The 23,276-nt window shown below is 42.3% G+C and overlaps 1 protein-coding gene across 1 annotated transcript in view; it reads left to right on the top strand.

The window, feature by feature from the left end:
• The window catches only part of LOC309889527 (E3 ubiquitin-protein ligase RNF38-like), a gene marked incomplete at both ends in the record, with an annotated part of 174,573 nt that extends 152,322 nt beyond the window's left edge, over positions 1-22,251 (top strand). Inside the window, 7 exons of the mRNA XM_082782374.1 lie at positions 2,327-2,497; positions 7,845-8,006; positions 11,784-11,890; positions 13,609-13,693; positions 15,357-15,478; positions 20,618-20,717; positions 22,189-22,251. Coding sequence (XP_082638500.1) covers positions 2,327-2,497; positions 7,845-8,006; positions 11,784-11,890; positions 13,609-13,693; positions 15,357-15,478; positions 20,618-20,717; positions 22,189-22,251 — 810 coding nt within the window. The remainder of the gene's footprint in view (positions 1-2,326; positions 2,498-7,844; positions 8,007-11,783; positions 11,891-13,608; positions 13,694-15,356; positions 15,479-20,617; positions 20,718-22,188) is intronic.
• Between the last annotated feature and the right edge of the window lie 1,025 nt (positions 22,252-23,276).

Here is a 23,276-nt window from a genome sequence, read left to right as displayed (position 1 = left end):
CACACCCTTTCCTCAACCCTCTCTGTCTTTTCCTCGCAAGAGCTCACCCCCCTTCTCCCTTTCTCATCCATACTTGCCCTCTCTCTCTTTGTCTCTTGCTCTCCCTCCTCCACTCCTGCTCTCCCCCCCTCACCCCTTACTTATCTCCCTCTTGCTTTCCCCCTTTCTTTGCTCCTCCCTCTCCCTCTCCCTCTCCCTCTCCCTCTCCCTCTCCCTCTCCCTCCTAGTGATCTTGGTTTTTCTTTTTCATGTTTTCTTCCTCTCATTCTCTTTTTCTCATGTTTTCTATTGCTCCCTCTGTCTCCCTTTGTGACATGGACTGGAAAAATCAGCCTGTAAAATGAAAACTTTTCAATAAACTTCTGAAAAGATTTTCTATAATTATAATGGTTGCTTATTTTTTGTACTAGATATCAATGTACATTCTAGTTTTACATAAAAATAATGATTTTTTTTTTTTTCAGAATATAACATAAAATGGAAACTTGTTTGACAGGTCCTCTCATTGTAATATTGGTTGGGGAATAGATTCTGTTTCTTTGGTATTGAATAACCATGGATTAAGGCAATAGATTTGAAAGCCTGAAGGACCTTTAACATATACTCTAACTTCATGTATAACATGCATTATAGAATGTCACTCGATAATCTTTATGCAATACCCTTAGCTTATAGTTGAAGCTATAATGATTTTTATTTAGTCTTGGTTTTTATATAAACTGATGAACTGTCTTTTAATATTTCCAAAAGTACCTCCTATGTGTTTTATAGAATGCTATGTTCCATTGTACCTGCATATTTATTATTTATTTCAGAGGATCATTTGAGGTAAATTAGTATTTATATCATCTGGGTGTAAATATCAATTTGGGGTCATCACCACAGTAAATGAGGTTGGAAGTGGGGCAGTGAAGTTTAATGTTTGAAAACTGTATCTAATAAACATCTTTGTTTACATAAGAGAACTGATGCTTATTTTTTAAAAGCCCATTTTGAGTTGTACTTTTAATGGTCAGAAACATAAAAGGAATGCCTGATTAAAAAGCAGTTGAAAGAATGCAAATTTGGGGTCTCATTTCTGTATGTGTAGACCTGGAAGTGAAACTGAGTACTTCCATGAAGCCCCTACCACCACCTTGACTCTGACTTGCGGAAAACGGACTCCACAATCAGTAAGACTGTAAAGTAGGTATACTTATTCAGCACTGGGCAGCACGGGGGGTAGTCCCGCCAAAGTCGTGCAACTTGCCTTGGTTCTATGCAGTAAGGAGTTACATATGCATGAAGTTTCACAATATGCTTATACATATTCATAACCTGTCCCCGCTTCATATTAAAATTAGTTCCAAGGAGTCATTTCCATAAACTCCTCTCATCTGTGCTTGCACAGTGTATTCTGGTGGTGGTCATCGGGGGTCGTAGGGATAAAGGTTGATGACTCTTCCTCGTCACTGCTAGTTGACCTCTTGTCTTTGCGCAGACTCAGTTGCTCCTTGGCTCTTGTCCATCTGCAGGACCAGTTTCTGCCAGCTTCTTAAGATAGGCTCACACTCTTATTAGGAGACTGACCTTGGTAAGGGGCCCAAGGCTTCTTGCTTTAGTTAATTTGCACAATGCACCATAGTTAGCAAAGACACTAAGTAGCATCCTGCTGTCAGCGCTCTATCGCTACTTGATGATTCTCCGAACTCCCTCTCTCAACTCCTGAGTTAAAACTTGAGTGATCCACAATATCTTTTGGATATGTAACTTCAGAAAGGAGAGAGGGTCTGCTTTTATTGGAAACTCCAGCTCTGGGTGGTGCCTTCATGAGTAGGAGGAAAGAATAGTCCTCTCAAAGCACGGAATCGAACAGAATTTTTAAGGCTAGTTATAATTTCAGGCAATAGAGATGTTTTAGGGCACAATCTGACATCTAAGTGTCCTTCAGTTCCAACTAGTGCTTAAAATAGTTCATGCTTGTTTTCTTGGTATGTGTCTATAAAAGTAATATATGGAAAGAATAGAAGCTACTATAGTAAGTAAACCTACTTCCCCCTTGGGAGTCTACACCTGATAATGCAGAGTGAACACCCCCAACTCCTATTGACTTCATCTGAAGTAAAAGGCTTTTTGTATCTTAAAAGCGTAGCTGGTAGCAACACACTTTTAGACCCTGTCCTCTACTAGAGTCACTGTTCATTGAGTTTTTGAATGAATTATTGTTTGGGTTGTGTTTGAAAGCCAGGGGTAAGTGCTCTGTTTTCTTTTAATAATCTCCTTAATAAACAAAGAATGTTCTATAGGAATTTTCACAGTAGATGTAAAAACATTAATTTTCTTTCAGATGCTTCAGGCATGCTCAGTCCAACATCTACCAGTACCGTATGCAGCATTCCCACCTCTGATTTCTAATGATCCATTCCTTTTGCATCCTTCTCACCTCTCTCCGCATCACCCATCTCATCTGACACCTCCAGGGCAATTTGTTCCCTTCCAAGCACAGCAGCCACTTTTGGTAAGTAATGCTTCTTATATCCTCTCCTAAAAGAATTAGGTCTTGATCAGCAAATGATGCTCTTTTCCTTCTAATCAATAGCATTCTGGTTGAGAGAGCAAATGGATCTGACTTAAAATAATAGGGTTTTGTAGTAGTGCTACTTGAGCAAGTGTTGTGGTTTAACCTGGCCGGCAGCTAAACACCACACAGCCATTCGCTCACCCTCCCCCCTCCCTCTCTGGGATGGGGGAGAGAAACGGGAAAGTGAAGCCTGTGAGTTGAGATAAAGACAGTTTATTCAGACAGGATAATAATAATAATAATAATAATAATAATAATAATAATAATAATAATAATAATAATAATAATAATAATAATAGTACTTCTACTACTAATGTGTATGAAACAAGGGATGCACAATGCAATTGCTAACCACCTACTGACTGATGCCCAGCCGATCCCCGAGCAGCCGATCCCCCCATCCTGGCTAGCCACCCCTATATATTGTTTAGCATGACATCAGATGGAATGGAATACCCCTTTGGCCTCTTTGGGTCAGCTGTCCTAGGTCTGTCCCCTCCCAGCTCCTGCTGCACCCCTGGTCTGCCCACTGGCAGGACAGAGTGAGGAGCTGAGAAGTCCTTGGCTTAGTGTAAGCACTGCTCTTCAACAATTAAAACATCAGCATGTTATCAGCAGTCTTCTCATCCTAATCCAAAACATAGCACCCTACCAGCTACTAGGAGGAAAATTAACTCTATCCTAACTGAAACCAGGACAGCAAGACTTGTTTTGAAATTCATTTTGATTCTCTTAAGATTTCCTCAGCTGTTGTCCACTCAGTTTCCCCGGAGGCCTGTACTCCTGTCTGACGTAAGTTTGCTTCATGTACTGCTCCTGAAAGTGGTGTTCTTCCAGGAAGTTAAAGAAAAATATAGAGAACACTGAAATGTAGTACAGCAGTAGTGTCAGAGAAAAAACTTTGTAGGGAGCCCAGAAACACAAGGCACTATTCCTATTGCATGCTTTTATCACGTTATTCACAGTTGATCTAAAGTGACCACTATAACACCAACCAACCCAACCCAAGCCACCGCCACCACCACCACCCCCGCCCTGAACACCAGTGAGAAAAGTATTACTTAAACCTTCTATGGTCTATCTGGAACCTCTTTTTTTCTCCGCTACTTATGGAAGTTATTGACTCTTTTCACTTAACGAAACTTGGCTGAACAGCTAAAGTCTCCATAATAGAGCATATGCAAACATACGAGTAGATGCTATTTTGGACATGAGGGAAAAAATTACATTTTGTAATTTCTGCTTACTGATCTTCTGCCAGAGGTTACCTACACCCTTCTGCCTGTTTCTTCGGAGCTCTAGCAATATTTCATTCATATATAATTACAAAATAACTTCAGTATTAACAAATACTCCTCAGACTGATCAGTAACAAATGCTGTATGTCAAATTTCATGTACTGGCACTATTGTAATAATTTCATTATAGTCATTGGGGGAACGGTTCTGCATAGTCTCTGGCAATCAGGATAAGTCTTTCCCCAGAAAATGTCAGAGCTTCTTTCTTAACTTATATTGCTAATTTAACTTAAGAAGCAGACTTCCTTTTTTAACTTTTAGCTTGATTTTTTGCTGTCAAATCTTACTAGAAGAATTATTCCCTTAAAAATGCTGACTATGTAGTTTGTTCAGCAGAATGGGGAAACAATTTTCCTTTTCCTTTGCTTCCACAGATTACTTTTATATCTGAATGTTTTAAAGCATGTGGAATTCAGTACCAGGAAAAGGTAAATAAGTGAAATAGCAGAGTTTAGTTTTCTGTGAAAAATGATCGCCTCTCACCGAAGCGATCAGTTCCGGGTGGGTACATTCTGCAGCAAAGCGGGGAATCACGATGTACAGGGGCCTTTCCTGAACCGAGGAAGCCCCAAAGGAGCAGAGAGACCCAACAGGGGCCAGCAGCTCATGCGAGAACGTCTGACGAGGCATGGGCAGGCAGCAGTAACGACGCCCCCCCCCCCCCCCCCCCCCGCACTCCTGTATAAGCAGCCTCTAGGGAGCGTGGCAAACAGGGCATGGCACAGCAGTTAGCACAGCAAATAGTACGGGAGGGCGTACAGGGGGGCTCCCCTTCGAGGTGTCAGTACACCTTGACCCCCGTATCCGGATCTTTTCAGGCCAAGGGCACAGCTAAGAAAGGCAGCAAACAGATGCAGCAATCTGCACAGAAGGGTGCAAGAGGGCACCTTTGTTTCCAATCCTAGTAGCATCTGCAACTTCAGAGATGGTCATGACACTGCAGAGCATATTCCCTGGTACTTGCCGGAGTCACTGCATCAGCTGTGGCAGAAGTGTTGACCCAGACAGACCCTCTGATGGCAGATGCATCTCTTCAGGTCTCAGGCTGCAGGGAGTGCCCCCCCCGGGAGGCCTGGACTGACAGTCAGCTCTCCTGTAGAAGGTATGCTGTTGTCCACAAGCTGTGTCATCAGGTAAGGGAGTTACAAGAGGAAGTCAGCAGGTTGCGAAGTGTCTAAGAAGATGAGCAGGAGATAGGCAGAGTGTTCATGGAGACCATACAGCAGGGGAGTTGTCAGAGGACTCCGTTCCACATGAAGTAGTACATCATAATACTATAGAAGAGGGCTGGAAGCTGATCACTTTTCATAGGAGGAGAAAGGTCGTTACTCCTTCTGAAGCCTTGCCACTAAGGAACAGGTTCAGTGCCTTCTAGGCTGAGGATGAGCTGGACAAGACTTCAGGGGAGGCAACTGGGCCTAGCAGGAACACCTGGAAGAAGCAGCAGATGATTGTTGTGGGTGACTCTCTGCTGAAAGGTACGGAGGCACCCATCTGCTGCCCTGACCTCGTGTCTAGAGAGGTTTGTTGCCTGCCAGGGGCTCGGATAAGAGACGTCATGGAAAGGCTACCAAAGCTTGTCCATGAGTCAAACTATTATCCTCTGCTGCTTTTCTGTGTGGGTGCTAACAGCACCAAGGGTACATTAGAAACCGTCAAGAAGTACTTTAGAGCTCTGGGCATGGTGGTCAAGGGCCTGGGAGCCCAGGTCATTTTTTTCTTCAATACTTCCAACGAGGGGGAAGGATGGGAGGAGGAGACGGATATTCCAAGTTAACGACTGGCTGCACCACTAGTGTTGGGAACAAGGATTTGGCTTCTACGACCATAGAACCCTGCTGAAGATCAAGAACTGATGGGGAGAGAAGGGATCCACCTCACTAGGAGGGGCACATGTGTCTTTGCAAACAGGTTGGGCAACCTGGTAAGGAGGGCTTTAAACTAGGACAGATGGGGGAAGGGGAGAATTACAGATATAGGGTAGGTAGCAATAAGTGGCTGAAGTCAGGATGCCTCCAGTGGGTGCATGCAGCTGGGGAAGTGAGTGCAGGACATGCCTATGAAGGATCCTCGCATACCCCTCCTGGGAAACCTATAGGCTCGATCACCTCCCTGAAATGCTTGTATAGCAGTGTACGTAGCATGGGAAATAAACAGGATGAACTGGAGATCTGTGTGAGGTTGCAAGGCTATGATCTCATCGCAATTACAGAAACATGGTGGGATAACTCACATGATTGGAATGCTGTCATGGAGGGCTCTGTGCTTTTTTGGAAATACAGGACAGGAAGGTGAGGTGGTGGAGTTGTACTTTATGTGAGAAAGCAACTGGAATGCATTGAGCTCTGCCTAGGGATGGATGAAGAGCAAGTTGAGAGCTTATGGGTAAGGATTAAAGGGCAGGCTATCATGGCTGATACTGTTGTGGGAGCTTGCTACAGGCTGCCTGATCAGGAAGAGGAGGTAGATGATGTTCTACAAACAGTTGGAAATAGCCTCACAATCACAGGCCTTGGTTCTCATGGGGGATTTCAACCACCCTGATATCTGCTGGAAAGACCATACAGCTAGGCACAAACAGTCCAGGGGGTTCCTGCAGAGCACTGATGATAACTTTTTGATGCAGGTAGTCAAGGAGACAACGAGGAGAGGTGTGCTGCTGCTGGACCTTGTACTTACAAACAGAGAAGGGCTGGTTGGAGATTTGAAGGTTGGGAGCAGCCAGTTGGCTGCAGTGACCGTGAGATGGTGGAGTTCAGGATCTTGCAAGGAGGAAGCAGGGCAAGAAGTAGGATTGCAGCCCTGGACTTCAGAAGTAGGATTGCAGCCCTGGACTTCAGGAAAGCAAACTTTGGCCTCTTCAGGGACCTACTTGGAGGAATCCCATGGGTCACGGCCCTAGAAGGAAAGGAGGTCCAAGAGAGCTGCTCAGTATTCAAGCATCACTTTCTCCAAGCTCAAGATCTATGTATTCCTATGAGTAAGAAGGCAAGCAAAGGGGGCAGGAGACCTGCTTGGATGAGCAAGGAGCTCCTGGAAGGACTCAAATGGAAGAAGGAAGTATATGGAATGTGGAAAAGGGGACAGGCTACTTGGAAAGAATATAGGGACGTTGTCAAAGGATGTAGGGATGTGATAAGGAAGGCCAAGGCCCATCTGGAATTAAATCTGGCAAGGAATGTAAAGGACAAGAAGGGTTTTTTCAAATATAGCAATAGCAGAAGGAAGACTAAGGAATGTGAGCCCACTGCTTAATGAGGTGGGTGCCCTGTTGACAAAGGATACAGAGAAGGCAGAATTACTGAATGCCTTCTTTGCCTCAGTCTTCAGTGCTTAGACCAGCCCTCAGGAATCTCTGACACTAGCAACAAGGGAGGAACAGCACAAAGGGGTTTGGTGTGTGTATGTGTCAGCACACAACAGTCACTTTCTGATGCACCTTTTTCACATCTTTCCTCTGCTCCAGTGTGGGTTTTTCCATGGGCTGCAGTCCTACCAGGAAAATCTGCCCTGGCATGGATTCTCCACAGGCAGCAGTTCCTTCAGGAAATATCGATCTGTTCCAATATGGGTCCTCCATGGGCTGTAGGGAATATTTGCCCTGGTTTCATGGAGCACCTCCTCCCCCTCCTTGTCTAACCTCGGTGTTACCTCTGCTGATTTTCACTCTTTTTTGTTCCCTCCTACTCTCCATCCAGATTTTGTTTCCCTTTTCTTAAATTGGTTTTCACAGAAGCTTCACTGATTGGCTCAGTTTTGGTGAACTGACAAGCCAGATAGAACTGGCTATGTCTGGCACAGGGCAGCTCCTGACCTCTTCCCACAGAGACTATCCCTGCAGCCACTACCACCACTAGCAAAATCTTGCCACATATATCCAATAAAACTCCACTAAAATTTCCACAACTCCTCATAACATATAATTAGATTGTGGTTTTTTTGGTATTAAAAAAAAATCAATAGAACAAACCTTGTGTTTCTTTTAGCCACTTCAAAGGATAGACAATGAAGTAGAACTGTTTGGAGACCATCTTCCTATAGGAAGCTTTCCCTACCCTCCATCAACTCATCCACCAACACTGACTTCCTCAGCTCCTTTCCAATTCTTATCCCATGATCCTTTACACCAAGAAGTTTCATTTGGAGTTGTAAGTATTGCTTTTTTGTACTACATTTTCAGGCATGCTGATTTCAGGTTACTGATCTTTGCTCTAAGCTATAGCCATTTTATTAAGAAATGGTATTTTTGTAATTAAGTACTGGCTGCAGCTGTGGAAAGTCAGGGTGGTCGATTTTTAAGTTAGACTTACTTTACATATCCTGAAGCATCAAACTTGGAAGAATGAAAACATGCTAACAAAATCTAAAAGAAAACAAAATGTAGTACTGGAGTACTACAATGATGAACTGTCCACTGAAGGAGAAGATCAGGTTCAAGACCATCTAAGGAATGTGAAGGTGCATAACTACATGGGACCTGATGTGATGTTGTGGTGGTTTTACCCAGCTGGGCAGCTGAGCTCCACCAGAACCTCTTTCTCACTCCCCTTCCTCAAAGGGAAAGGGAGAGAAAATATAATGAGAAGAGCTCAAGGGTTGAGATAAAGACAGGGAGATCACTTAAAAATTATCTTCACAGGCTAAACAAACTCAGCATAGGGAGATTAAAGAAATTTATTACCTATTACTAACAAGCTAGAGAAGTGAGAAACAAAGGAAAGAAACTAAAATCACCTCCCCCCATCCACCCTCTTCCGCCTCCTCCCCCCGAGTGGCACAAGGGAACGGGAAATGAGGGTTGTGTTCAGTCCGTAACACTTCGTCTCCACGGCTCCTTCATGGTCACTCTCTTCCCCTGCTCCCATGTGGGATCCCTCCCATGGGATGCAGTCCTTCCCAAACTGATCCTGAGTGGGCTGCCCACAGGCAGCAGCTTTTCAAGACTGTTTCAAATATGGGTCCATACCACGGGGTCCATCTGTCAGAAGCACACTGCTCCAACATGGGTCCCCTGCGGGCAGCAGCTCCTTCCAGGACACCTGCTCCTGCGTGGTCTCCTTTCCACAGGCTACAGGTCCAGCCTGGAGTCTGATCCAGCAGGGGTTATCTATAGGCTGGAGTCTCCTTCAGGGTAGATCCACTTACTCCACTGTGGGCTCCTCCACAGGCTGCAGTGTGGAAATCTGCTCCACTGTGGTACACCATGGGCTGCAGGGGGACAACCTACTCCACCATAGTCCTCTCTAAAGGCCACAAGAGAACTTCTGCTTCGGCACCTGGAGCACCTCCTCCCCCTCCTTCTTCACTGACCTTGGTGTCTGCTGGGCTGTTTCTTACTCCTCTCTCTCTCCCAGCTGTTGTGGAGCAGCAGTTTTTTCCCCTTTCTTAAGGATGCTCTCACAGAGGTGCAAACAACATTTATTGGCTCGGCTCTATCCAGCGATGTGTCCCTTTTAGATCTGGCTGGAAGTGTCTCTTCTCTAACATGGGACAGCTGCAAGATTTTTCTCACAGAGGCCACCCCTGCAGCCCTCCTGCTACCTTGCTACATAAACACAATAGAGCAATCTCAAGCACAAATACAGACTGGGCAAAGAATAGGTTGAGAGCAGCCCTGAGGAGGACCTGGGAGTACTGGTGGATGAAAAGCTCAACATGAGCTGGCAATGTGCGCTTGCAGCCCAGAAAGCTAACCATGTCCTGGGCTGCATCAAAAGAAGTGTGGCCAGCAGGTCTAGGGAGGTGATTCTCCCTCTCTAGTCTGCCCTCATGAGACCCCATCTGGAGTACTGTGTTCAGCTCTGGGGCCCCCAGCACAAGAAGGACATAGGTGTATTAGAATGAGTCCAGAGGAGGACCATGAAGATGATCAAGCGGTTGGAGCACCTCTCCTATGAGGAGAGGCTGAGGGAATTGGGATTGTTCAGCCTGGAGAAGAGAAGGCTCCAGGGAGACCTTATAGCAGCCTTCCAGGGGGCCTACAGGAAAGCTGTGAAGGGACTCTGTCAGGAAGTGTGATAGGACAAGGGGGAATGGCTTTAATTAAAAAAGTGTTGGATTAGACATTAGGAAGAAATTCTTTACTCTGAGGGTGGTGAGGCACTGGAACAGGTTTCCCAGAGAAGCTGTGGATGCCCCCTTCCTGGAAGTGTTCGAGGCCACATTGGATGGGGCTTTGAGCAACCTGGTCTAGTGGGAGGTGTCCCTGCCAATGGCAGGGGGGTTAGAACTAGATGATCTTTAAGGTCCCTTCAACCCAAACCATTCTATGACTCTATGAATCTTTGATCAATCCTTTTTCGTAAAAGTAAATGCATCAAGGCCTCTGAATATCATTGTAGTAGTGCATGAATTTTGGTTCTAAAATTAAGCTTTTTTTTTTTTTTCACTATTAAATATGTATTAAAAATACAATTTATATCTGTGTTACAATTCTTCACATGCCTCCATTTTAGCAGGCTGAGATCTTATGTAAGTAAATTGAAGAGCTTTGCATGAAAATCAAAACATAGGAAAGTGGTGTCTTTTTCTCTTATGGAAAGAATGTGTTGAAACTTGAATGTCTATTTAGACGCTATTTAGATACACAACTTGTATTCTTTAAAATACTGAAAGGCTACAACCCCTTCTCCTGAGAGTAACTGAGCACAGCTCTGAATATGATTTATTTATTTATTCATTTCATACCTTTCTCTTTACTTAACATGAAGGTTTTACTGTGGAGCATTCCGGCAGCACCCCCGTTGTGGTTTAACAATGATGGGTAGCTGAGAAACACCTTGCTGCTCTCTTACTCCCCCTCCTCAGAAAGATAGGGGGAAAAAATATGATAAAAAGTTCTCAGGAGTTGAGATAAGGACAGGGAGATCACTCACCAATTATCATCACAGGGAAAACAGACTCAACATAGGGGAGATTAATGTAATTTATTGCCAATTAACAAGAAACTGGAGCAGTGAGAATTAAAAGCAAACTAAAAATACTTTCCCCACCATCCACCCTCTTCTACCTCCTCCCCCTGAGCAATACAGGGAAATGGGGGTTATGGTTATTCCATAACACTTTGTTTCTGCCACACCTTCATCCTCACTCTCTTCCCCAGCTCCAGAGTGGGGCACCATGGACTGCAGGGAGACAGCCTGCTCCATCATGGTCTTCTCCACAGGCTGCATGGGAACTTCTGCTTCCTCCCCCTTCTTCTTCAGTGATCTTGGTGTCTGCAGAATTATTTCTCTCAACATTTTCTCACTCTTCTCTCCCAGCTGCTGCTGTGCAGCAGTTTTTTTCCCTTTCTTAAATATGCTATCATGGAGGCGAAAACAGCATTGGCCAGTGGTGGGGCCCTTTTGGATCTGTCTGGAACTGGCTCTTCTGGACTGTTCTCACAGAGGCCACCCCTACAGCTACTAAGACCTTGCTAGATAAACCCAGTCGTTGCTAGGTAAACTCAATACCGCCCCCAATGGATATTTGGCTTATACCAAAAAAAAACAACAATCTGTATATACATGTATGTTGTTTAAAAAAACTCATTTCTACACAAGTCTGTACATAGCATCAGGTCGAAAGTCTTGGGCTCCTGATTTGCAACATGGTCACCAATTCAAGTCCTGTCTGTCCAAACCAGGCTACATATAAGCTAAGCCTTATAAAATGCTTATTAGTTAGCTTGCAAGATTTTCTGATGAGCATTGTTATGTTGTTTGTTTTTTTTTTTTCATGCAGGATAGCATAATTGTATATTACTGATGAGATTTTCTGGTCAAAACAATTTTTCAGAGAGGCTGATGTGTTTTGGCTTGGATTTGTCTAGATTTTTTTTTTGATTATGCCTTATTTAAAAAAGTATTTCAACATTCACATTTAATTTAATTTAATTATTAAATAAGACAATAAAATATTGAAGTTTTTCTCCCTTTTTACAGCCTTACACACCTTTTATGCCTCGAAGACTCACAGGACGCAGTAGATACCAATCACAGCAAACAATACCACCACATCCATACCATTCCAGCCTATTACCATATGTGCTGTAAGTCCAAAGTACATTATACTTGTAGACTACTAAATAACTCCGTAAGCTAGCTGATCCCCTCAATGTGTTTCTTTTCTTTTTCTTTTTTTTTTTTTTTTTTTTAATATTTGGGCTCTTTCACAGAGTAGAGACTGTTTAGCCAAACCCAAGGAGGAAGAAAACCTGTAGTTATATTTGAATTTTTCAGTCTATTTGAACAGCATACACACCTGAACAAGTTAAAAACAAGTACAAGTGAAGAGTTTAAAGACAGTATAGTCTTGGGTTCTAATATGTTTCTTCTTTCTGTTGAAATCTCCTTAAAGATGTTCAATGTAGAATGGTTACACTTGATTCTTGGCTGATCGCTATGGGTTATACCCATAGTTACATACTAAAGCCTACTTATGTAGGATAAAGATCTAACAGTGCTTACAAAGAAAAACAAAATAAAAACAAATAAACAAACAAATAAAAAACACCAAGCAAATAAATTTACTCTTAAATAATTGCTAAAACTTAATGAGGGGAACCTTCTGGGTGCGGGTGCTTTGTTTTGTTTTGTTTTTTTCTTCTGAGTGACTAATCTGTTACAGCTTTTGAACTTCTGCACCTGATTAATGATTTCTGGAAAAGAAGGGGTGGGAGAAGTAACATTAAGGGATTGTCAGTAACCTTTTAAAGTAGATCCTATCTCCTATAGTTTAGATGTGTGACATAGGATTTATTGTTCTTTGTAGGTTTGGTTTTTGAAATGAATACAACATGCTTGGAAAATGAGGATTTATTCTAAAGGTGGCATTGACAGGGAGATAATCCAACTTTGTCATTTGTTGTTTTGCAACAACATCTATAGTGTCTGAATCCACAGTTTGACTTGCATCAAAATAGCACCAGGATTTATGATTCAGTGAAGTTGTTAAACTTTGCATTGTGCATTCTGACAAAGCCTGCTCTGATGTTATAGATACCTGCCTGTCTATTCAAGCACAGTGCATCACAATCATTCATGATTAATTAGATGACATTTATAGTGCTGTGGATATTTTATTTCTATGGATGCTCATTAAACTTTGACCCATATTACTGTATTGGGATGAAGATGCTTTTTTTAACAAAACAAAACAAAACAAACAAACAAACAAACAGAAAAAATGCTCTCTTTTGCCTTTATATCTGAAGAGGTTATTCTCTGACCAAATCCATGTTATTTGGGAATTGTATACTTGGTTCTACTGTCAATGTGGAAGTTGGAAAGTTGTCAATGTGGAAGAAGGCCCAGCAGTATAATGTAATTATCTTCATTATGTGTATTAGAGTGCTTGAATTCTTTTGTATCAGGGAGCTAGGTGAAATTGGGTTATCTTTCTTATATTCTATCTATTTAAATGAGTAAAATATAAAACAAGAAACTCTGTTCAGTATTAATATTAACTCTGTGATGCAGGCTATCAAGAGAATAGTTTCTGTAATAACACTGAGCCTTATTGGAAGTATGAGTTGTCATTGCAATAAACATGCAATTTAAAATATAATACAAGTATCAAAAAGTGGAATAATTAGCTTTCTTTTTACTCCTTTACTTTGAATTTTAATTCTTAATCACAAGTTTAACATTGTTACTGATCCTTAGAATTTGTTGATTTAAGAAGGTTCAGTAACATAATTCTACTTCTGCCATATGTGTGCATGCTTTCATTCAGCAAGTTGAGTCTTACTGTTTGTTCTTCTGGCAGATCAGTGCTTCCAGTGCCACCTGCAGTTGGACCAGCTTTCAGTTTTGAGTTGGATGTGGAAGATGGAGAAGTGGAAAACTATGAGGTTGGTGTGTGAAGTAAAAATTCACGAGAAACAGAGATTAACTCAGTACATGAAGTTAAGTGGCCTTTTGCTTTTCAAAGACTAACCCAGGATTAAATAAATGTAATATTTATGGAGACAGAATCTAGAAACATAGAATCATACATGTAGCATATCCTGAGTTGGAAGGGACCCACAAGAATCATTGAATCCAACTCCTGGCTCCACACAGGACTACCTAAAAATTAAACTGTATGTCTGAGAGCATAATCCAAACACTTCTTGTACTCCATCAGTCTTGCTGCTGTGACAACTTCCCTGGGGAGCCTGTTCCAGTGCCCAAAACATTCTTTTCATACTAGTTTCTAACACTAGATGTTAGAAATACTGTGACTTTGTATCTATTGACTTTTCACAGAATCTATTATTTCAGATTAGCAAAGGTAGAACTCCTCAATTTTCCATTCTAGATGCAACTCTTCTTTTTGCATTTTACTTGATTTTTAAATATCGAGCATAAATATCCTATTCTTTTGAATATATTATAACAGTGCTTTTTATGTGCCTTGCTAACTTTACAGATTAGTGTTAACATTATAGGATGAATTCAGCTAAATGTGATGTTGACAAGAATCTCTTAATACACATTTTCTTTTGACAATAAGGAGAGTACAGCAAGTGACATATTTTGAAATAAAATATCAGTGGTGTCAGAAAATTGAGGGCTGTTCCCAACTCTTTTTCTTGCTGCTTCTCAGGCTGCCAACATATTCTGTTCAGAAGGCCTCAGCTGCCACCTACCCCTCCTCATATATCTCTTTTGCCTTGCTTCTTCTCAAAGTTGTGTATTTATGCAGTTGCATAGCATTTACAATATAATGACAAGCTCTCCTATAATGATTCTTGTGCTAGTAAAAAGAAGCATTATCTGGTAGCTGAGATGTTGGGTTCCAGGTTTTGGGCTATTTGAGTTCTGTCTGTGATCTGTACTCTTTGCATCTTTCATCAAATATCTTAACTTATGTGTTTCAGTTCTCTATCAAATTGATAGTGATGCTTTTCTGGAGCCCCTCATGAGGGAGCAGAAATTATTTACATGAGGAGCACTTAGGTACAGTTTTCTACCTGTACAAATTAGTACAACATTTAATCAGGAAGTGTCTCCTTTTCCATTTGATGTCATGCCCTTGTTTCCAAAGGTTCAACATAAATTCTTCATGTCTCAATTCAACTAGCCCAAGAAGTGTAATGGGAGTCAAAAGTTGTCCCTTTTAACTCTTGGCTTCACACATAGATCTAGGCTCATTTCGTATTCCTAGAAAGCAAGTTTGGTGACATTTTTTTCTGGTTACTCACACTACTGGAGTTGGGGTGGTGGTGGGGTTCCCTTACAAAGCAAAACATGTATCAAGCTGTGAATGCAGATGCTGTTGTATAACGGATGTTTGAAAATCCCAAAGATACTATCGTATGCAGTTCAGAATGATTTATCAATGATCAAAACTTAAAAGACATATTTCCATAGTGCGTGCAGTTGCAGAGAGAGAAGACTAAATATCTCCTGATGGAGAGTTGGATTGTGCTACCTGGTGGGATAGTGACAAGGCAGAAAAAATCAATCCTGGTAGAGCTGGAGCTTGTTTGAGCGATGAATGTTAAAAAGCCCAATTTCCTTGGGTTTTAGGCACTGCTGAATTTGGCAGAACGTCTAGGAGAAGCCAAACCTCAAGGACTGACAAAGGCAGACATAGAACAGCTTCCATCTTACAGGTTCAATCCAAACAACCACCAATCGGAACAGACGTTGTAAGTACACCTATCTCAAATTTACATACTTTACATGACTGTGTTTCCATTCCTTTAGGCTGCAGCATCAACTGGATAAATACTGTAACACAAGCACTCCAAAAGCACACAAATAAAAATGATAAATTATCTTAAACCATTTTCCAAATCAGATATTGTTTTTCTTGGCTTTAAAATTCTGTACCGTCTCACTTAAATTAGATGTTCACTTTTAGTTAATCAGTATTTTTTAAAAGTCTTCCAAATTTTTATTTTCTATACTAGGTATTAAAAGGGCATCATCAACTTGGAATTCAACCTATATTGAAATATTTTCCAAGTGCTAACATTTCAAGTTCTTCTGGAAGAGCTTTTGAGAGTATTTGAGGTTAACAGCTATATTCTTTTATTTTTAGGATTAATTCTGTTTAAAAGATCTACATAAAGAGAAATGAGCTATAGGTATGAGGCATTGAAAGTGATATAGAGAGCTGTCAAATGTTTGAAATTAAACAAGATAACAGATCTGTTAAAGTTATCTGTTAAGTTATCTGTAAAACAGTAAAGTAATCTGTTAAGTTATCTGTTAAACAAGTTAACAGATAACTTATGTTGATAATGTACCTGGGGAAGAAATGTATTAATAAAACATGTACAACTGAATATAGATGCAATTTAAGGGAAATATTTTTCATACTAAAAATGGGAAGGAGATTTTTGGGATGTTCAGCCTGAAGAAGAGAAGGCTCTAGGGTGACCTTATTGTATCTTTTCAATACTTAAAGGGGCTTATAAAAAGATGTAGAACAACTTTTTGCTCAGTCAGACAATGAAAGGACAAGGGGGGATGGTTTTCAACTAAAAGACGGGAGATTCAGATTAGATTTTAGGAATAAATTCTTCACTCAGAGGGTGGTGAGGCACAGACTGCCCAGAGAAGTTGTGTATGCCCAATCCCTGAAGGTGTTCAAGACCAGGTTGGATGAGGCCTTGGGCCAACCTGATGTAGTGGGTGGCATACCTGCCCATTGCAGGGGGAGGTTGGAACTGGATTATCTTTAAAGTCCTTTCTAACCCAAGCCTTTCTATGATTCTATGATTTGACCAATCTCATAGCCTATGATGCCATCATAGTCTATGATGGCATCACTAGTTGCGTAGACAGGGGGAGAGCAGTGGATGTCATCTACCTTGACTTTACAGAATCACAGAATCACAGAATTTCTAGGTTGGAAGAGACCTCAAGATCATCGAGTCCAACCTCTGACCTAACACTAACAGTCCCACTAAACCATATCCCTAAGCTCTACATCTAAACGTCTTTTAAAGACCTCCAGGGATGGTGACTCCACCACTTCCCTGGGCAGCCTGTTCCAATGCCTAACAACCCTTTCAGTGAAGAAGTTCTTCCTAAGATCCCAACCTAAAACTCCCCTGGCTCAACTTAAGCCCATTCCCCCTCGTCCTGTCACCAGGCACGTGGGAGAACAGACCAACCCCCACCTCGCTACAGCCTCCTTTGAGGTACCTGTAGAGAGCGATAAGGTCGCCCCTGAGCCTCCTTTTCTCCAGGCTGGACAAGCCCAGCTCCCTCAGCCACTCCTCGTAGGACTTGTTCTCCAGGCCCCTCACCAGCTTCGTCGCCCTTCTCTGGACCCGCTCTAGCACCTCGATGTCCTTCTTGTAGCGAGGGGCCCAAAACTGAACACAGTACTCGAGGTGTGGCCTCACCAGAGCCGAGTACAGGGGGACGATCACCTCCCTAGCCCTGCTGGTCACGCTGTTCCTGATACAAGCCAGGATGCCGTTGGCCTTCTTGGCCACCTGAGCACACTGCTGGCTCATATTCAGCCGACTATCCACCATCACTCCCAGGTCCTTCTCTGCCTGGCAGCTCTCCAACCACTCATCTCCCAGCCTGTAGCTCTGCTTGGGGTTATTGCACCCCAGGTGCAGGACCCGGCACCTGGCCTTGTTAAACTTCATGCAGTTGACCTCAGCCCATCGGTGCAGCCTATCCAGATCCTCCTGCAGAGCCTTCCTACCCTCAAGCAAATCGACACACGCACCTAGCTTGTCTACTAGTCCATCCCTCAGGAGCAAACTGCTCCAGCCTGGAACCCCCATGGGCAGCAGCTCCTGCCAAGTCACCTGCTCCTGCATGGTCTCCTCTTCACGGGCTACAGATACAGATCGGAATCTGCTCCTGCAGGGGTCTTCCACAGGCCTCAGCCTCCGTCAGTGCAGGTCCACCTGCTCCACCGTGGTCTCCTCCACGGGATGCAGTATGGAACCCTGCTCCACCGTGGTACCCCATGGGCTGCAGGGGGACATCCTGCTTCACCATGGTCCTCACCACAGGCCGCAGGGGACTTCTGCTCCGGCGCCTGGAGCACCTCTCCCCCTCCTTCTGCACTGACCTTGGTGCCTGCAAGGCTGTTCCTCACTCCTCTCACTCTCCCATCTGCTGTGTGTCACAGTGTTGTTTTTTTCCCTGTCTTAAATATGTTCTCACAGAGGCACAAACAACACCACTTACTGGCTCAGCTCTGGTCAGCAGTGGGGCCCTTACCTAACATGGGGCAGCTTCTAGATTCTTCTCACAGAAGCCACCCCTATGGCCCCCTGCTACCAAAACCTTGCCACATAAACCCCACTACACCTGGTCAGGCCTCACCATGAGTATTGTGTCCAATTCTGGGCTCCCCAGTACAAAAAAGACAGGGATCTCCTGGAAAGTGTCCAGCGGAGGGCCACAAAGATGGTACAGGGCCTGGAGCATCTGCCCTATGAAGAAAGGCTGAGAGACCTGGGTCTGTGCAGCCTGGAGAAAAGAAGACTGAGAGGGGATCTTATCAATGTTTACAAATACCTTAAGTGTGGGAGACAGAGGGATTTGGCCAATCTCTTTTCAGTGGTTTGTGGGGACAGGACAAGGGGCAATGGCCAAAAAATGGATCACAGGAAGTTCCGCACCAACATGTGAAAGACCTTCTTCACGGTGAGGGTGACGGAGCACTGGAACAGGCTGCCCAGGGAGGTTGTGGAGTCTCCTTCTCTGGAGATATTTAAGGCCCGTCTGGACGCCTACCTGGGCAGACTGCTCTAGGGAACCTGCTTTGGCAGGGGGGTTGGACCCAATGATCTCTTGAGGTCCCTTCCAACCCCTACAATTCTGTGATTCTGTGATTCCATGATTCTGTGATTTATTCAATTATGACTTTGAAAAATACTCAGATCTGGTTTTCTGTTGTTTTGTAATTTTATTATTTTAATATAGCTAAAATTAAACTCAAAACTGAAACAGCTGTTTATATTATATTATATTATATTATATTATATTATATTATATTATATTATATTATATTAACTCCAATATTTGAATTATGGTAATACAATATATTTACTACAAGGGCCAGTGAACTCTTGTGGGTATGAGTTTGAGCCCATGACTGCTTTGGGATTTGAACCCATGGTGAACAAAACAAAAAGTAATTCTCATTTTCCACTGGTATACAAGAGCTATACCCACAAAAGTTTGATTGCTGTAGATACTCCAGTGGTTAAAGAAAGAAAAAAGAAAAAACACTTTTGCAGACGCACCTTATAAGTTATAGAATCATAGAGTCATAGAATGGTTTGGGTGAGAAGGGACCTTAAAGATCATCTAGTTCTAACCCCCCTGCCATTGGCAGGGACACCTCCCACTAGACCAGGTTGCTCAAAGCCCCATCCAACGTGGCCTCGAACACTTCCAGGAAGGGGGCATCCACAGCTTCTCTGGGAAACCTGTTCCAGTGCCTCACCACCCTCAGAGTAAAGAATTTCTTCCTAATGTCTAATCCAACACTTTTTTAATTAAAGCCATTCCCCCTTGTCCTATCACTACACTTCCTGACAGAGTCCCTTCACAGCTTTCCTGTAGGCCCCCTGGAAGGCTGCTATAAGGTCTCCCTGGAGCCTTCTCTTCTCCAGGCTGAACAACCCCAATTCCCTCAGCCTCTCCTCATAGGAGAGGTGCTCCAACCGCTTGATCATCTTCATGGTCCTCCTCTGGACTCATTCTAATACACCTATGTCCTTCTTGTGCTGGGGGCCCCAGAGCTGAACACAGTACTCCAGATGGGGTCTCATGAGGGCAGACTAGAGAGGGAGAATCACCTCCCTAGACCTGCTGGCCACACTTCTTTTGATGCAGCCCAGGACATGGTTAGCTTTCTGGGCTGCAAGCGCACATTGCCAGCTCATGTTGAGCTTTTCATCCACCAGTACTCCCAGGTCCTCCTCAGGGCTGCTCTCAACCTATTCTTTGCCCAGTCTGTATTTGTGCTTAGGATTCCCCGGGCCTGATACAGGATCTCACACTTGGCCTTATAGAAGTTCATGAAATTTGCATGGGCCCACCTCTTAATCCTGTCAAGGTCCCTCTGCATGCCATGTCTTCCCTCCAGCGTGTCAGCTGCATGACACAGCTTGGTGTCATCAGCAAACTCGCTGCAGGTGCACTCTTCATGCATGTACTCACTGTCCATGTCACCAACAAGGATGTTAAACAGTGCTAGTCCCAATTCTGACCCCTGAGGAACACATCTCGTTACTGATATCCACTCGGACCTTGAACAATTGACCGCAACTCTTTGAGTGCGACCATCCAGACAATTCTTTATCCACCAAGTGGCCCATTTATCAAATCCATGTCTCTCCAATTTAGAAACAAGGGTATCGGGGGGATAGTGTCAAATGCTTTGCACAAATCCAGGTAGATGATGTCTGTTGCTCTTCCCCTACTCACCAATGCTGTAACCCCATCATAGAAGGCCATCAGAGTTGTCAGGCACGATCTGCCCTTAGTGAAGCCATATTGGCTGTCACCATTCACCTCTTTACTTTCCATGTGCCTTAGCATAGTTTCCAGGAAGATCTGCTCCATAATCTTGCCAGGCACAGAGGTGAGACTGACTGGCCTGTAGTTTCCCAGGTCTTCCTATTTTTCCCTTTTTAAAATGGGGGTTGTTTCCCCTCTTCCAGTCAGTGGAAACTTCACCGGACTACCACAACTTCTCAAATATGATCAATAGTGGCTTAGCAAAGTTGCCTATAGAATTTAAATTATTGTTATGAAATTGGAAAGTTTAAAGATATTTGCTTTATTTTTTTTAGGTGCGTAGTGTGTATGTGTGACTTTGAGTCGAGGCAGCTACTTAGAGTCTTACCCTGTAACCACGAGTTTCATGCCAAGTGTGTTGATAAATGGCTTAAGGTAAATGAAATAAAATCTGTGTTGGATGCAATTTATAATGTCCTAGTTTGTAGTTTCTGTTTTTCTTTAATTTTATGCTGCATTTCACCTCTTGTTTCTCATTTTTAATATTTAGGCTCCAAAGTAACAAAAAAAATGCAGAAGTTGGATTTATCTTCTTTTTGCTACACTATAGAAATATTATTTTTTGTGATTAACAAAGATATATATTTCTAATAATATTTGGAATAGGGTCATTTTTAAAGGAATTTGAGAATGATCTTCACTGATAGAAAGCACTCCTATCAGAATCCGTCCCATCACTATGAATTTCAGTTCTTGGGGCAAGTAAAAAAATAACTGTTTTAATATGTATCATGAATGATTGAGAGTACTTAGAGTAGGAAATATCATGCGCATTTCAGAAAAAAAGTAAATACTAACTATAATCTAGGGTGCACATCTTAGTTTTGATGGCTTTATAGCCAAGAAGCTTGGCTTTATAGCCAAGAAGGTTTTGATAAAATTTTAATGACACTGTAAATCCTTTTCTTCTAAATGCATTTCAGTTCAGCTATAAAATTTCTTTTTAATATTTCTTATGATAATTTCATTTTGTTGTGCAGCTCTGTGTTCTTATGTTGCAGAAAGTTAGTTTGCCTGAAGTTAAGAGAGCATACACATTGCAGCATATGATGCATTATTATTATGTGTACCTTAATCATCTTTGCACCAGTTATGTTAAGATGCAAAGGGGAATTAATTTCATGAAATAAATAAGAGCAATTAGTCGAACAGGGGTTCAGAAATTATGTGCAGCCTCCATCCTGGATATTTTCAGGACCTAAGTGGAGAAAGCCCTAAGTAACCTGGTCTGACCTTACAGCTGACCTTGCTTTGAGCAGGAGGTTCTTTCCAACCTGAGTTATTTCATGAATTGGTGCATTATGAACAAGTTTTTCACGGAAGGTCTAAACTTAAACCTTTTACACAAGGCGAGCTTTGAAGCTGTTTAGTCAGGCTATGTGTTATGTTGTGTGTGTTAATAAAAACCCTCCTCTTCCCCCTCCCCTCAGCTCAGCTTTCTAGCTTTGGCCAAGCCTGCATGGTAGACTTCTGCTCTTCTACTTGGATAATGGGGTAGTGAGAGCCTAAAAAGCTGTAATTCATGACAAATAGAGCTAGTAAGACTAGTGTACCCTAATATAGGACACCTTTTTCTACCTTTGTCTTGTTTCTCTGGTGGCGGTGGGTTTCTCTGCCCACTGTATATTTCTTTTCAATAACTTTGAGTTTATAAACCTATCAGGTCATTTTCACATATTCTAAAGTAACGCAAAAAGGGCACACATAGGGTTTATTTTTTTTATTGTCCCCTTTGGGTACTCTCGATCACTGAGAGTGGCAATTTCATTTTGTTTCTGTGTTTCAGACGCAGTTACCTTAACAAGTGTATTTGTCCGTACATTAAACTTTATTTCTGGTTTTACAGGCAAATCGTACCTGCCCAATTTGTAGAGCTGATGCTTCAGAAGTGCATCGTGATTCAGAATGACTAATCTAAGAGTACAAATCTACTTTGGGTGTTCCTAGTCATGTGCATGTATGAACTGTCCATTGAACTTACCCACGTAGCTTCCAGAATTCCCTTTACAAAAAGAGTCAATGGACCTTCCTTTGCACTGTGCAACTTAATCGATTATAAAGCTTATAGTTAGTCTTCACAATTGTGGGTTTGCTATACTAACCATTTGATTGGAACTCCAGACTTTTTTTTAGCTTAATTTTGTTTGTGCACTAACTTTTCCATTTTTTTGTGTGTGTGATCATTCTGAGTGATGCTGCAAGAGTACAGTCGACGTGATCTTTTAGCATATGCTTTTATAAAAAGTGCTAGCTCCAAACAACATAGTAATCTACTTTCAGATACTGTGAATGGGCACGAATGGTGTGTGTCTGTGTGTTTGTTTGAGAGGATGTGTGGAGTGTGCTTCTGACTGGGTGTGCTTCTGTTTGAAAACATATATACCAACATGTACCAAGAGTGTATGTATGTACTGTTATTTATGCTGCAATGTATAATCTTATGTTATTTAAACAGTATTAGTACTGTACACTGGTTTCTTTCCTCGTGTTTGGAGTTGCACACTGAATGCAGAGGGTGCTGCAATTATAGACATTTAATATTTCATCCCCAATGTACTTAATGACTTTTAACTTGCTATTGAGAAGTTATGCTTCCCCTTTATTGGAGGGTTTTAAGTGTACCTCTAAAGAGAGTTTGTATACAATTAAAATAACTTGTAAGCGGTTATGATTTTATTCCTGTGAACAAAATGAACAAAATAAAATTGTTAAAGTTTTCTCAGAGAAATATAACTTTATATTTTTGTGCATCAAAAGAGTTGGTGGTCCTTTACTGCTAAAATACAGTTGTCTTAAAGTGCTGCTTCTTAGCCTTCTGTATTTTCTGATAGGCTTGGCATGAAAAAATTTCCCATATTTCCTTTTCTGTCAAGTCTCCAGAGTGTTCCACTGTAGGAGAAGAGCAAATTGGTACACCATCCAGAACAAATAATA

The sequence above is a fragment of the Aythya marila genome, assembly GCF_965140915.1.
Source record: "Aythya marila genome assembly, chromosome: W".
Taxonomy (NCBI): domain Eukaryota; kingdom Metazoa; phylum Chordata; class Aves; order Anseriformes; family Anatidae; genus Aythya; species Aythya marila.
This window is presented reverse-complemented; position numbering and strand designations above follow the sequence as displayed.